Genomic DNA, 17,089 nt, shown 5'->3' on the forward strand with positions numbered 1-17,089 from the left:
CAAAGTTTTTACATTCCATTATGTTTAGTGAGATGGAACCTTTGTATTTTATGAATTACTAACTCAAAAATGTCAACATTTTAAAAATAACACCACACAGTCAGGCATTAATAATTTTGACAAAAATGGAGATAGAACCTTATAATTCTAACGTCACGTCGTGCCATGCGTAAAAGCGTCGTCGGTGTTGGACAACCCTTCCAAATTCAGACCGGTGAATTGTGAGGTGTCGCTCGCTCCCATTATAACGGTGAGATCAGGACAGGAGCGCTCCTCAGTTCAGCACCGGAGACCGGACAGCACCAAAACGGACCCGCAAGAAAACTAATTATAAGCGCAGTGATACGTTCCAAATCGACGTATCCTTCATCGGGACAATGGAGAGCGATAGTGGCAATAACGCGTCGGATATTCTGTTATATTCTGGATATTCTGTAAACCAATTTACTAATTTAGCCATGCTCAACAACAACAACAACAGTATTTACTGCGGGAACTCCTCCAGCGACCACAACATGAGTTTGACGGACCCCAGATGTGACCACCGAACGGACAGTCCGAGCACAGACACCACCCCGGTGATCATAGCGATCGTGATCACGGCTCTGTACTCCATCGTGTGTGTGGTCGGTCTGGTGGGCAACGTGCTGGTGATGTATGTTATTATAAGGTAAGATGAGACCCCCCCAAACTAATCGTCTGTTACCCCTATAGCGCCCTGCGACAGTTCGTGACAGTTCGTGAATTATAAGGTTCTAGGATCTCCATTTTTGTCAAAATTGAGTTTTTTCCATAATCTGATCCATTAGGTGTTTATTAATGCCTGTGTGGTGTTATTTTTTAAAATGCTGACATTTTTGAGTTAGTAGTTAATAAAAGACAACGGTTCCATCTCACAGAACATAATGGAATGTAAAAACTTTGACGCTCAATATCTCTGAACTGCCCTAAACGGAGATAGAACCTTATCATTCTAAACGGAGATAGAACCTTATCATTCTAAAGGGAGATAGAACCTTATCATTCTAAGCTCACGAGTTGCTGAAGAGATTCTTCTATGTTTAAGAAAATCAGTTAACATTACCAGCCAGGCTTACAGTGCGAGATGAGTAACCTGTTGCAAGATAATACATGGTTGGTAATTAAATGGATGTGAGAACAGTGACTATCGCTGAAAGAGGCGACAAGCGACAGATGGCACCGTGCGTAAAATGACAACATCTGTCTCCCCCTTCGTCTCCCCCTAGCTGTTTCTAACAGAGCATGTGATGGAATGGCACTGGACCGAGGCGCGTACTACGGTAAATCACAGTATTGACCAGTGAATACATTATTAAAGCCTGCAGTAATTAAATATTAAAGTGACTGAACACTCCACAACACTGTTGATTAAGACCCTGTCAGTGCGAACGGCACATTCACTTCTTAGACAACCACAACCAGAGAATATTGCAATTTCTTTATTATCAGGGGCCAGGGCTGCACCAGCTGTGTCCAAACACTGCGCATCATCGCATCCGCGTCGTATGTCTCTACTAAGCAGGCAATTATCTTTAAGTCGTGCGTAAATAAGTGGCCACGGGGTAAACTTGACGGGTGATAAGAGATGAAGGCGTTTAGATTGCTGCATGGGAATAAACAGTTATTGTAGGAGAGACGGCATTGCAAAACAATCGCCTAAACGGGTTCGACGTAACCCATAGGGTGTTATCATAACGTGAGCTTAGAATGATAAGGTTCTATCTCCGTTTAGAATGATAAGGTTCTATCTCCGTTTAGAATGATAAGGTTCTATCTCCGTTTAGGGCAGTTCAGAGATATTGAGCGTCAAAGTTTTTACATTCCATTATGTTTTGTGAGATGGAACCTTTGTATTTTATGAATTACTAACTCAAAAATGTCAACATTTTTAAAATAACACCACAGGCATTAATAAACACCTAATGGATCAGATTATGTAAAAAAACTCAATTTTGACAAAAATGGAGATAGAACCTTATAATTCTAAGCTCACGATAAGTCGAATGCAGAGGGGCTCAGATAACACTTCACAGAAAGTTCTGTACAGGAGCTTTGTAGCCCTTAGGAAGAGGGCGTTTGGACAGAGAGATGATTGGGCCAGTTATTCTGCAACATGTTGAAAGCAAAGTTATTGATTTTGAGAATGGTGTCATAATTGAGATGCCCTTGAAAGCATTATGCCTTCAAGGCATTTCAATTATCTAGGCTTATGTCATTATGCCACCGCAATGTTAATTCACCATAATGCTGTTATGTCTTCCTCTGCTAGTGCTACCACTGGGGTTGTGGCCAGTGGGCTATTCCACTTCCATTGTGTTTTAGGCTATTATCAATGAGAGTGAAAGGATATGTACTTGGGTTTACATTACAACACTTTCTTGTTATACGAGCCAGACATGAAGCCCCAAAAGTGCTCCAAAAGGAGAGCCGAAGGTCTCTTTTTGGAACCTTTTATTCTAAAAGTGTTGTTTCTCCCCCACAAGTTGATATTCCCAACGTGTGTTTGACCATCAAGAGGGACTTCTAGAGAGAGAGAATCATTCACTAGGATGCAATGGTTCATTATAGGTGGCAACCGTATGCAGAGACTGAGACTGAGTACATCTAAATGATTACCTGGGATAGTCTGGACCTCATAGAGACTCTGGAGAGAATGGAACAGTGTGACGGGTGGGGTTTGAACCTGGGTCTCAATGTATTAAGCCTAAGTATCTACCATTAGGCCAAGAGGACATCATCAAGGCCTGCCAGGAGACTCTTGAGTTGTCTGATGTCTCAGCCAGGGTCTACCTAATCATGAGAGGGGGATTCCAAATCACCTCCACTACAACAGTCAAGTGCCAGATAGCTGTCGTACCACAATCACAATCACAGGATGTGTCCAATGATCTGATATAAGTGGAGTCCATTTACCATTAGAAGTACTTAAAGATTAAGTCTGCTTGATTAAGGAGATGTCTTGTCTAGATCATTGGAACATGTTTAAACTCTGCCAACTTGTCATGATGCCAATCAAGCTAAATAAAGTGCACTGCAAGTGACCAATATTATTTAGACCGACCCAGGTCCACGGGCGAGGTACATTAAGACCTGGAGATTAGTCTTTTGTGGATCGATATAGACCACTGATTACTGTTGAGAAGCAGTAGTTCTGTAAGACTTCCTGATTACTGTTGTGTGACCAACTGGGTTTCAAATTCTCGTCTCCTGGGCCCCACAAGACTGAGCTGAAGCGAAGGCAGATGCAAGTGTGGTTCCAGACGGCCTCCATTACACTTGTCAACCAATGGGGATGCTTAGAATTATAAGGTTCTATCTCCGTTTAGGGCAGTTCAGAGATATTGAGCATCAAAGCTTTTACATTCCATTATGTTTTGTGAGATGGAACCTTTGTATTTTATGAATTACTAACTCAAAAATGTAAACATTTAAAAAATAACACCACACAGGCATTAATAAACACCTAATGGATCAGATTATGTAAAAAACTCAATTTTGACGAAAATGGAGAGAGAACCTTATAATTTTAATTATAAGGGGATGCTTTTCAGGGTCAGAAACCATTTCCAGGGGATTTGTATACCTTTTTATCATTATGTATTGAAGCTATTTTCCTCAGTGTTGATGCTCTGTATGAAAGGTCTGTCTTGCTGCTCATGTTGCTAAACAGGAAGTAGAACTCTTTCTCTCCTAACATCACTCCTAACTTTATTGCTGCACCATAACCCTAAATTAAGACGAAAACAGCAGAATTTACATCAATTTTGACAAGCTCATTTTTCACTTTGCAGCATGGCCGTATAGGACGGTGCCTTTGCTGTCATTTGAGTAAAATCCTCAATGAGCGATGAACATCCTTCATGTGGTCCACAGCAATCAGACATGTTGGTCAGAAGTCACACAGGGAGCTGCTAGGACAGGTCCTCCAAGGCCCAATGAGACCAAGAAAGGTTTTAGGAGCCACTAGACTAGACTAATTAGATTTCATGGGATTCTGAAGTATTGGAGTACTAGAGAATGACTTGTCTTCTCTTCGGTAAGACTTCTTAGAATAAACCATCAATGTCACATATCCATCACAACGACAAACAAATGAGGTTGACATCAGGGTTGGGGTCAGCTGAATTTCAATTCAGTCAATACAGGAAGGAAATCAATTCAATGATTGCAAACAAATCTTGAAAATTGAGATGAGAAGCTAACATCAATAGTTTTTTCATTTGATTTTAAGTTGTTAATTCAAATCACTTCCTGGATTGACTTAAGTTAAATGTCTGTCTGTCTGTCTGTCTGTCTGTCTGCTTGCCTGCCTGCCTGCCTGCCTGCCTGCCTGTCTGTCTGCCTGCTTGTCTGTCTGTCTGTCTGACTGCCAGCCTGTCTGCCTGTCTGTCTGTCTGTCTGTCTGACTGCCAGCCTGTCTGCCTGCCTGCCTGTCTGTCTGACTGCCTGCCTGCCTGCCTGCCTGCCTGTCTGCCTGCCTGCCTCCCTGTCTGCCTGTCTGTCTGTCTGGTTGTCTGTCTGTCTGTCTGCCTGCCTGCCTGCCTGCCTGCCTGACTGTCTGCCTCTCTGCCCATCTGTCTGTCTGTTACTGTACATCCAGCCAATGTTAATGTTCAGGCTATAAACCACGCCACACTGCCTCTCGGTAACAGCTGGGCTGGGCACGACGCTGATGTCCAGTAACTCAAACAGCGCAAACAAACGCACAACAGTGTCGCCCACAGAATGATGTCTGCACATCGAAGCAAGTGGAAAAATCAATTCTAGTTTGCAGAGCAGAATTGGGAAACCACTGGGAATTCAAATAGTGGCAAACAGAGTGCTTTCTGTTGTCATGGAGACATGGAGGCGTTCTCTCTCTAGCCGCTCGTTCTCTCTCTAACCCCTCTCCCCTCTACTCCCCCTCCCCCCAGCCAGCGCAGCACACACACCTGTAACCGCAAAGTGTGTTCCCTAGAATACAATAAATCTGAATTCTCAGGAATGTGGTAAACATACACTTCAACTATGGAGTGACTGTGGATTTGAAATGATCCTTCTGTACCCCAACGACGTTCCTGCTCACAAAGAAGATTGATTATTCGACCGAGATGTTTTGTTTATTTTCTATTTTCTGTTCATTTATCAGCTTTACTTGTGCAAAAGTGTGTAAAGTGCAAAGTACAAATGAGACCAGGACAATCGATTCAAGTCCATCATTCACCTTCCATCCACAAACAACATTAGCGACGATTAATGTTTTAAATGGGCACCTTATCAACGTGGTGCAATAAGCCACATCAGATCTGCATCCTTTAGTGTTTGCTAATATCCGCAGTCCTGTAATTGGTGTTTTACAGCCTCGTATCAGGTCTCTGTGTTTCCAGACGTTGAATGCAAAGCAGCTGACTCTGCTGATGCAACTCCCCCTCAAGGGAGAAGTAGAGACAGTGGCTGCGTTTCATTATCCACACTGGCATACTGTAAAATATACCATCATTGTGTGTGTGTGTGTGTGTGTGTGTGTGTGTGTGTGTGTGTGTTGTGTGTGTGTGTGTGTGTGTGTGTGTGTGTGTGTGTGTGTGTGTGTGTGTGTGGGTGTGTGTGTGATGCATGCGTAGGTGCATCTGGTTGATTACCTGTATTGTGAGGCATCATGGGACTGTATATACAATACGTACTGTATGTTCTTTCGTCTGCCCACATGTGTGTCCCACTCATCTGCCCCCTCTGTGCACTCCCTCGTTCTATGTGCCATTATGGTGATTATTGTAATAATCATACAATGTTCCCCTGTCCCTTCGATACTGCTGATACAACTCCCCCGCAACAGGGACTGTAGAGGCATGGTCAATTCATACTACCTTAATCATATGTGGCATGGTGTGTGTGTGGGTGGGTGTTCAAGTTCAAGTTAGTTAATTTTATTTGTCACATGCATATCGTACAGGTACAATGTACAGTGAAATGTTACTGCCGGCTCCTAAGAAGTGCTACAAGAATTTACAAATTACACAAGCAGGTTTAAAATCACACAAAATCACACTCAAAACACACAGAAAAACAAAGGATATGTACAGTAGATTGGAGGGGGGGGGGGTGGATATGCACAGATGACATTTGCAGGTTGGGTAAAAACTATACTATTAGGTTGGACTATATGGAGATGCAGCAGTGTGTACAGGTCAATTTACAAATCAATATGTACAGTTTTATAAATATATATAATATACTATTAATATACTACTAAATATACTAACATCTATCATAAATATAAAGTGCTGTAGTTAGTCAATATTGCGGGGGGGGGGAAGGGGTGTGTGTGTGTGTGTCTGTGTGTTTGTGTTTATGTGGGTGGGCGTACCATCAGTGATCATCATTGATGTTTGCACGTGGCTATTGGAAAAAAAAGACTCGCTTCCTTTTTCCATCTGGTTGATTGCCTGTATTGTGAGGCATCATGGGACACGTGTCCTTTCATCACCCCATGCCACCTCATTCTATCTGCCATTATGGTAATTATTATAATAATCATAATTATGGATAGACAATTTTCTATACCAAGGGTTACAAAAACATAGGCTACTTGTACTTTGTTTGTATTATCGTATGCGGAACAACATCCTCTCTCAACAACCCTCTGTAAAACACAGTTTGTATATTCAACAATATATTTCAGATGACCTATTTTGCAGAACACAGGTCCTTTCTTTGAGTAAATAGTGTTATATCTAAAAATATATATAAGTATAATGGAAATTACTTGCCACAGTCAAGCTGTGTCAATTCACTGGGCAGAAAAGATGGATCAATAGCTACCGTATAATGCTACTGAATCCCCCCGAATTAATCTAGGCTTTAGCTCAGTTGGCTAACACAGTCACCTAGAGTATGCACAGTATATAAACTGTATCAGCTCACTTGGCAGAAAAAATGTATCAGTAGGTAGGTACTATATTATGCCCTCCTCTTTATCTTCTGCTGGGGAAGCTGTTGGACACTGGCGGACTCAGGGGGGGCAGGGGGGGGCGACCGCCCCTCCTGGTGCCCCACGGTTGAAAAATATCTCTCAAGTGCCCTTTTGAGTGGCAAAAATGCCCTTTTAAGTGGAGAAAATGAGAGGACGTGCCCTATTGATGCCCCTCCAATGGTTTAAACTTGACCATGTGCCCCCACAGTTAAAAAACGTCGCACTAAAGTGCCCTTTTGAGTGGCAAAATTAGAGGATGTGCCCTATTGGCTGCCCTTCCAATGGTCTAAACTTGACCATGTGCACTGATGGGGTCCCATGTTGTGCAGTAGATGCCCTTTTCTTTCTTTTCGCCCCTGCCCTTCAAACAGCCTGAGTCCGCCACTGCTGTTGGAGGTAGAAATTGAGTAACCTCGCCTTTGACTCTTGGAAGTCTTGTGTACTGTAGCTCCTGAGCTAATGCTTAGGCACTTTAATTTGTATTCATTAATTAACTTTTTTTTCATTTCATCATATTCATCATATTCATTATCTCCACCACCATACCAGTGTCTTTCAAAAAGAAAAGAGCAAAACTAAGGAAATGACTGCCACAACACTGTACCACCACTGAGATGGAGAATGAGAAGAGAGATTGGGAATGAGGGTGAAGATGAGAGGAGAGAGGGAGAATGAGGGGGGGGATGGAGCACAGCGTTCTGTCTGATATTGTTCATGAAAAAGATTGGCACTCTATCTTCTATTGTAAGTTAATATGTGACTAATTTATTGTAGATTCATTTTACCACTCAAAAACCATTACAGTTAATATTATCCCGATCTCTCCCCTCTCCAATCTCCCCCTTTCTGTCCCTCCCTCTCTCACACGCTCTCGCTCTTTCTTCTCTCTTTCAAATGCATACAGCCCAGTGTTGGAGACATACTGTAAGTCTAGCAGAACTCTATAGAACTCAATAGAAAAGGCATTTGACAAGTAGGCTTATTCAATCAAGTCCATTATCTTTCTCATTATGAGTCACATCCTTGGCCCCTTTCTGAACAATATGTTAACAAAAGCTTGTTATTCTCATCTTTTGACAGTTTGACATTTTCAACTAAATAACACAGTTTTGTCCTCACAAAAGCTTTTTTGAAAAACGATTTAGTTTTAAAATGCAGTGTTCATTTTGGCAGGCTATTCACTCTGTTAACACTTTTATTTGTATAATAACCTTACCTTAGCCGTACCCTAGCCTCTCTCTCCCATCGATATGATACTGCTGTGTTGTCCTTGCTACTATTAACGCTACTCAAAGTGAAGAAACAAAAAATTCTGCTGAATTGAAAGTAAAGTGTGGCAATATATGTGACAGGAGCTGGTGTTTTGTTCCCCAGGTCGGCAAGGTCATTTCAGTTTACATATTACGATGTTTCAAATGCTGTGTCATACATTGAAATATGAAAATAGTTGAAGAAGATATGGTTATTTGAATGTTGGTACACTTAAAACTCTACATCAAAACAGGCTGCCCCATGGCGCTGGCTAACTAGCTAGCTAGCAGCTAACAACAAAGTACATCACTATAGCCCAATGCACACGGCGTGCGATTTTGTCGCACGACAACATTCGATTCTCAATTCACACCACCGAAGTGAGTGGGTGTGAATGGAGAATCGAATGTTGTCGTGCGACAAAATCGCATCGCACGCCGTGTGCATTGTCTCGTTCAAAACAATGGAATCGAATTCGGCGGTGTGACAAAATCGGGGCCGTGTGCATTGGCCTTATGTAACATCTAACCGCTGCATGTTTAGCACATCATAACCAGCTGATAGAACATGAAAATGCTAAAAACCGCTAACCACACATAACTAGAGAATCACACAGTCCTTGCTTTTGAACAGTCCTAAAACCGTAACTTTGTTCACAAGAGACCAATACTCAATACGGGAGACGATACAGTGAAACCGAAAACAAGCTAAGTATTTAGTGATCCTAAACATGTTTTGTTATATTGAGGCCCTCGATTTGAGGGAGGTGACTATGTTACCCTTCGAACCGAAAATATATGTAGTCCCAGTTTTTATTTTCAGAGATCTATTGTCGTCTCGCATATATTTAGTCACAATGAACACTGTTACAATGGGAAGGCAAGTGTTGTCATTACTAAAAGGCTGGGTTTTTTCTAAAGGCTGACTGGAGAAGGGGGATGCTCTCTCCTCTCTATCAGATAGAAGGTAATGGTTACCGCTCCGATGCTGCTGTCTGTCTGCTGTCTGATGCCTGCTGTCTGCCAGTGGAGCGTGGCATGTAGACCATACAGCAGCTGGAGCTGTAGTTAGACCATCACACTCAGCAGCAGTGCAGTGAGGCAGCCCAAAGTGTTGCTGTGACAAAGGTGCTGTCTGTCTGTCTTCATCAGCAGGGATGTGATGGGGCTGTGTGGTGAATGTGGTGAGGGTGACGGCCATGGAGCTGTGCTCTCCTCCATAAAGGACTGGTCTTCACTGGGCTACAGACAACTCTTCACTTACGCTTTAGTCATATAGGTAGATCACACTAATGTGTAAAATCTCATTTACAAGAGAGAGAGTGAGAGAAACACCGTCCTCTGCCTGCTCCCTCACATCTTCAAGCAGATCTCCTAGTCATCCCTCCATCTCTCTCTCCAAGCAGATCTCCTAGCCATCCCCCCATCTATGTCTCCAAGCAGCTCTCCTTTACGTATCCTTTTATTCATTATGTACAGGTGAACTCAGGTGAAATCAAACATACAAGAGAAAACAGTGTTGCTACCTTGTACTGAATCTTCCCCCTCTGGTCTCCCTGCACAAGTACCGGTAAGCCCTCCCAAGGTCTCCCTTGCACACCTCCCACGATCACGCTAATCAAAGACCTTGGGTGGCAGCAGTCTTCTCTCTCCATCCCCAGGCTAGCGCCGGTCATATGAGCCAGCCACATCTCCAGGGGACCACAAGGTCAGCATCCAGGTGGAGCAGGTGTAGGCGTAGAAGTGATTGCGGGGAGTCGGGACTGATGTGTTTTTTTATTCATTAGACAGACAGTGACAGTGGTGTTTAGAAGCTCTCATTAGGCGGTCGGCCTCCGGCGGGTTTGATGGTCGTTGAGTTTTATAAGGGTCACTGTCGTGTTTCTCTCTCTCTCTCTCTCTCTCTCTCTCTCTCTCTCTCTCTCTCTCTCTCTCTCTCTCTCTCTCTGATGTGTTAGAGGCTCTGTCATCGCTTTCATCACAGAAGTCAGAACGACGCTCTCCACCTCAACTAAGGAATTCCAGAATATGATTCTTCCTACATGTTGCATGATTGTGGAGACAATGATATCCTTAATTAGCAAGAAAGGTGAAAGGAAGGAAAGTCATCCAACTTGAAGAGAGGCTTTTGATGAAAAAAAACATTCTGCTTGCCTTAAAACTGGCTCACAAACCAGAGGAATAATCTTGGACTGTAGACTCAGTTATCTACCATTAGGCCAAGAGAATATTGTCAAGGGCTATGAATGAACAACACTTGAGATTACATGTCTCAGATAGGTCTACCCCATTTCTGCCCATTTTTAATCCACTGTCAAATATGGAAGTGATGGAAAATGTAGTGGCTAGCAAGCGTGTTGGAATGCTTGTTGTAAACTCTGGCAGATCTGCAGATTTGCTGTATTATTTTCCCTAGCAAAGACATCAGTATATCCTCTCCATCTCTTCAGTGTCTCTGTAAGACTGGTAAACTATTTAGCCAGACAGGAAACAGATGGAATGGAAGCTGTGTGTCGTGTCGTGTGTGTGTGTCCCCATGTGTCCGTGTCTGTGTGTCCGTGTTTGTGTGAGTGTGTGTCCGTGTCCGTGTGTGTGTGTGTGTGTGTGTGTGTGTGTGTGTGTGTGTGTCTGCGTGAGTGTGTGTCCGTGTATGTGTGTGTGTGTGTGTGCGTGCCTGCGCACACGTGTTCCAGGCTCTAGGGGGGTGCATCACAATAATCCCAAACAGGTTTCTTATCCTTCATCTGCACAGACATGAAAACACGGATGACGTAATTATGAATTGGCCTCAAACAGCCTCAGTGTAATGGAGCACTCGCCTGCCTCCCAGCTCTGGATCATAGGTTCGAGCCATACTCACAGCTGCTCTTTGTCTCTTTGTCAGCTGATCTAAACACCTAACACACATTCATCATACACTACCAGAACAGCTACACATATCTTCTTCTTAAACCCTGAGACCAGAGACAGATTTTTGTGTACATCCACCGTGCTATGTTTTTATAATACAGACTCCATGCTCTATCTCTGCTAACACAGTATGCTACTAATGTACCGATCTATCAAGCCTAGGACTTGGAACTGGATGGTTAAAACATGGCTTCTCATTCCTCAAGAGAAATATGGAGTTGAATGTATTGCCTCACATTTTGTTTTGTCGTCTGTGCTGTTTGTAGTTAACTCCGTTACTGCGATGTTCGCTTGGGAAGCTACTTGTGTATTTATTGGGTCATCTATTTAGGTAGGGACTGATTCAATTACAGGGGAAAATATATCTAAATAATCATGAGTCAGAGTAATCTCTTCTAGCTGGTGCTATGCATGGATCACTAAATGTGTCAATGTTATGACTGAGTCTATCCCTGTTCAATATTCATATAATATATCATATTTAGCATGTATTAAAGATGATTCAGTGCCTCATGGTCTGGGTTATAGGGACGTGGTGGCTTTGGGATTACTACACAGCAGGTCTTGGCATTGGCCCTGTTGCCATAGAGAAACAGGGTCTTGATTTTTTTTTTTAAATGGCCTCCTACAAAATTGGATTCAATATTCCACACACGGTTTGATACATACAGTACCAGACAAAGGTTTGGACACACCTTCTCATTCAATGGTTTTTCTTTATTTATATATCATTTTCTACATTGGAGATTAGAAGACATCAAAACTATGAAAGAACACATATGGAATTATGTAGTAAACCAAAAAGTGTTAAACAAACCAGAATATGTTTTCGATTCTAAAACCTTTTGCTTTTTTGGGTGGTTTTCTCCCATGTATTCTAGAGAAGAGAATGCAGGGCAGTGTTGACAGTTTCCTTTTCCATTGACACACACACACACACACACACACACACACACACACACACACACACACACACACACACACACACACACACACACACACACCAAGCTGATTGAGAGAATGCCAAGAGTGTGCAAAGCTGTCATCAAAGCTATAGGTGGCTACTTTGAAGAATCTAAAATATAAAACATTTCCTGGTTTGTTTAACACTTGTTTACTACATAATTCCATATGTTTTTCTTTCATAGTGTTTATGTCTTCAGTATTAATATACAATGTAGAAAATAATACAAATAAAGAAAACCATTGAATGAGAAGGTGTGTCCAAACTTTTGACTGGTACTGTATATGTACGGAATTTGAAGTTTTTGACTCATTGAGCGACTGAACCATCGCCAATATATCTGTATCTGTCGAGAGGAAAAGGTTTGAATCAACCCTTCGACCTTGGTATTCCCTCACAGGATTGCCTGAAAATGCCTAGAATATAGTCGCTCAATGAGTAACGATAGCACATTTCGTACATTCATGAAAAGCAATGCACTGAACAGTATGATGGAGAGTAGGATAGTTATTACTTATTTTTTTCAGCTATTCATCAACAAGTCAATAATACATGAATAATAGAGTAGATAATAATGTGTGTTCCATAACACCCATATTATCATACTATTTTCCTCTTAAGAGCCTCAGAAGAGGTGATATACTAATAACTGTTTCATAATGTTTCAAATGACTCTGACAACTGAACCATATCATTTCTGTTATATAATCTGACATAATTCCCATTATGGGAGAATGAAGACTTTTTTTTTAAATGAAAAAAAAACAAAGCCATTTTCAAATCCCAGTTGATGACTTAATGTGCTAATGACTGGGAATTAATTCTACATTATCTCTGAGAACGACAATCCTGATGTGGATGTGGATGTGAGTTATGAAATGCTACTTTTGCTATTCTGAAATATCACAGAGACCAAAGTACTACTTGGAATTAAGTTTCTGTTTAAATGGCCAATTACAGAATCCTCTCTATAGGTGGATATGCCACTCTTTATTTTGGGGGGGAATTAGCATAGGAATGAGGTCCAGCTGCAATTGAGCTTTTATTTACCAGGTGTTGGCTGACTGTGGAGCTGCTACTGCTCCCACTGCTGCTTGTGAGGGCAGACAGACAGTGACAACAGAGAGGACATTTAAAGGGTTTATTTGTAGCTCGATTTCTGTACATTTCTTAATAATAATAATAATAATAATAATAACTTTATTTGTATAGCGCTTTTCCTGCAAACGTTGCAGCTCAAAGTGCTTTAATCATTATACAATCTTTAATTATTTAGTCATTTAAAGGCAATATTAAAAAGATGGGTTTTTAGTCTTGACTTGAACATATTTGCTGAGTTTGCATCCCTAATGTAAACTGGCAGTGCATTCCACAATTTGGGTGCATAAAATGAGAATGCAGCCTCAGCAAATCTTCACCAGGATCTTGAAATCTATTCTGAACTTAACAGGAAGCCAGTGTAGAGTTTCTAAAATAGGAGTTATATGAGCTCGTCTGCTTGTTTTGGTTAAAACTCTAATGATATTTCACTTTTATGTTTTTCAGGATAGTGTTGTTGAGATCAAATCTACCTGGTCCAATACAGCGAAGGCTTTTAAACCGAGCTTTGTATGAAGGTTACTCAAATCTAAAGTGATTTATAAGTAGATATATACATCGAACAGAGAAACAACATCTACGTTTAGTCTTTTATTGCGACAACAACAACATGTACTGTACAGGTACATCAGTTGTGTCCTTGTGTTGAGAAGCACAGGAAACCCAGAATAACCATCACATGTTTATTGCTATGGTGAACGCCTGACAAGAGACTTGATACCATTCCACATTCAACCTTGATACCGTTTTCTTGAACCCAGATTAAGTATAGTCTGGCGTCTCTCCGTTAAATATGCTTTTTAATCTTAGATGAGGGATAATCTAGGTCCAAGAAACAAACCAATAAAGACACAGACCACGACAACCTTCTGTAACACATTACCTAGAGCATACAGTTGTACTGTGTTCATAGCGCATTCAAAGACGTGTTATAAGCATGTATGACTGCATTATAATGTCTCTTATCCTCTCATAAAGGTCAACCATTTCAGTCAGTCACTTGGAAAAAAAGCTATTATAGATAAACATATGATCATATACTGTATTATATGGCATCATATATGCCTATACCTAGTTATAATAATACATTATATGTGTGTGCTTCATAGAAAGTGTTACAGAAACAATCTCATTTCATCCAGCCATATCCTTGTGTTGTGAAACTTCATCAAACTCATTATTAAAAATAACATTGGGGACAATAACAGAACTGATAGGGGTGAAACGCAGTTAAATTGTCATAGTAGTTTGATGAAGTACAGCGGACAATGACACGATATCTCTTCTGCCCAAGGTCTGACATAGCCTCACAAGGATAATGGGTACTGTGATAGCACAAATATTGTCATAATGTCTTATACTGTGTGACAGTGATATTCATGGTTGTACTGTCATAGTTGTCTGTTGGAACTAATACGCATTAATTAGCTACAGCTTGTTCTTGTCAAAAGAGGATTTGAGGCTTGTTGAAGAAGGCTCTGAGTCGCTAAACAAACAGAACACTATATTACATTGGTGTTAAAATGACAGCCTGTGTTTAACAGTTACTTAGTGTTAGAGATTTTGCGCCATACTGTATGCAGAAGGAGCTCTATGCCTTTATTATTCATCTGTTTCCCTCCTCTGTAAATTCCTATTATCGGTGAAATATTTGGGAAATATAATGCAATAGTATAAACTCACTCTCCACATGATGGCTTCTTTTGTGTGTGTGTGTGTGTGTGTGTGTGTGTGTGTGTGTGTGTGTGTGTGTGTGTGTGTCCGTGTGTAAGTAAGTAAGTAAGTAAGTAACACCGACACCGTCAGATCCTCAGTACAAACATTACTGACTTTTAACCCAAACGTGTGTGTGTGTGTGTGTGTGTGTGTGTGTGTGTGTGTGTGTGTGTGTGGTGTCTCCATCCAGATACACCAAGATGAAGACGGCCACCAACATCTACATCTTCAACCTGGCCCTGGCGGACGCGTTAGCCACCAGTACGCTACCGTTCCAGAGCGTCAACTACCTGATGGGTACCTGGCCGTTCGGGGACGTGCTGTGTAAGATCGTCCTGTCCATCGACTACTACAACATGTTCACCAGCATCTTCACCCTGACCACCATGAGTATCGACCGCTACATCGCCGTCTGCCACCCCATCAAGGCCCTTGACTTTCGCACGCCGCGGAACGCTAAGATCGTCAACGTGTGTAATTGGATCCTGTCTTCCACCATCGGCATTCCTGTGATGTTCATGGCGTCAACCTTCCCTGGCAAATACAGCTGTACGTACACACCCCTGCCTTCTGATTGGTGATTGTTAATAACGATAATACTTTAGCTGTTTATAGGCTACATCACCTTTCGTACATACAATGCAACTCGAATAAGTGTTTCATAGACTATTAGTGTATCCAAATATGCAGTAAGAGGAAAATAGTGAGATAACGAAGATGATTTAGATTGTTCCGATATCTACCTCTACCAGCCTCACCTGCTCTAGAGGTCAGCAATTTGTTTAGTAGTGTCTAGAGTTGTCTAGCAGCTGATACCGTACGTAACATTGCAGTAATAGTGGAGGGAAATGTGGACAGCTAAAGTAGTGTTTTCTGAGTTCAGTTTCCAAAGTGGCTGTTAAAAAGAAACATGGTGATGTTCTCAGCCTGGATAAAGGACAAGAATGTTAGAAGCTATTGATTTTCTCCATGCTCGTGTTTCCTTTTGTCCACAGCATCGGATATCGTCGACTGCACCCTGATCTTCCCCCCTCCCGCCTGGTACTGGGAAAACCTTCTGAAGATCTGCGTCTTCATCTTCGCCTTCATCATGCCCGTCCTCATCATCACCGTCTGCTACGGCCTCATGATCCTGCGGCTGAAGAGCGTCCGCATGCTTTCCGGTTCTAAGGAGAAGGACCGCAACCTCCGTCGCATCACCCGCATGGTCCTGGTGGTGGTGGCGGTCTTCATCGTCTGCTGGACGCCCATCCACATGTTCGTCATCATCCAGGCGCTGGTCAAGATCCCCAACTCGCTGCTGCAGGCCGTGACATGGCACTTCTGCATCGCCCTGGGTTACACCAACAGCAGCCTCAACCCCGTCCTCTACGCCTTCCTGGACGAGAACTTCAAGCGCTGCTTCCGGGAGTTCTGTGTCCCGTCTCCGTCGGTTCTGGAGCTGCACAACTCGTCCCGTGGCGGCGGCGGCGGCCGCAACGGGTGCGGGGCCAGGGGGGTTCCCCAGCGCCAGCTGCGGGACTCCAGCGGGAACACGGTGGAACGGTCCAATCAGCAGGTATGACTAGCCATGGAGATGTCGTCGCTGGACTCGCGTTGCCAAGCCAACGACGACATGAACTCGGAAATTACCCAGGTTACAACAGGGCTCTGACACCCCCCACCCCCCACCTAAGTCTAAGTCACGCATAACATGCAAGTCTAAGTCATGCATGGTTAAAGCTGCTAATAGCCTCATGTTGCCAGGTTGCAGAAGTATGGACTTGGAGACTATGTGGTCCTTTCAACCCTAGTTAGGCTGGTTATGAAGTCACCTTGATCTGGTCAAGTTGGTAATGGACTGTCACCTCCTCTTTTGAGACTGGACACACCTTGTATGTGCGTCCTTCCTCCGTGGACGCTGATAGTGTGACCTAGTGAAGCTGTCCTGGACAGCATCTGAATGTAGAGAGGTGCTGGTATCTGGTTCAACGGGCCCTTCTGTCAGATCGCATTAGATTCAAATGTTGAACTTTCGGGCAAAAAAAACCCCAGCATGAAGCCTCATCAATTATTCTATGAAGTACCCTATTCACAGTACCATAGCAGACTGCTATAGACCTACTATACAACATAGTAGGATGATGTTCTCTGGAAAGACTTAAGTCATGTACTATAGCCTCACACGACTAGCTCTCTATG

The 17,089-nt window shown here is 42.5% G+C and overlaps 1 protein-coding gene across 1 annotated transcript; it reads left to right on the forward strand.

The window, feature by feature from the left end:
* Positions 1 to 572: 572 nt before the first annotated feature.
* LOC308173962 (mu-type opioid receptor-like) lies at positions 573 to 16,472 on the forward strand (the record flags this gene model as incomplete). The annotated part of the gene is made up of 3 exons (XM_080549015.1): positions 573 to 670; positions 15,099 to 15,457; positions 15,904 to 16,472. The coding sequence occupies exons 1-3, from the start codon at positions 654 to 656 to the stop codon at positions 16,470 to 16,472; spliced, it is 945 nt and encodes a 314-aa protein (XP_080405141.1). The 5' UTR covers positions 573 to 653.
* Positions 16,473 to 17,089: the final 617 nt, after the last annotated feature.

Source organism: Nansenia antarctica, assembly GCF_963989245.1.
Source record: "Nansenia antarctica genome assembly, chromosome: 19".
Classification (NCBI taxonomy): domain Eukaryota; kingdom Metazoa; phylum Chordata; class Actinopteri; order Argentiniformes; family Microstomatidae; genus Nansenia; species Nansenia antarctica.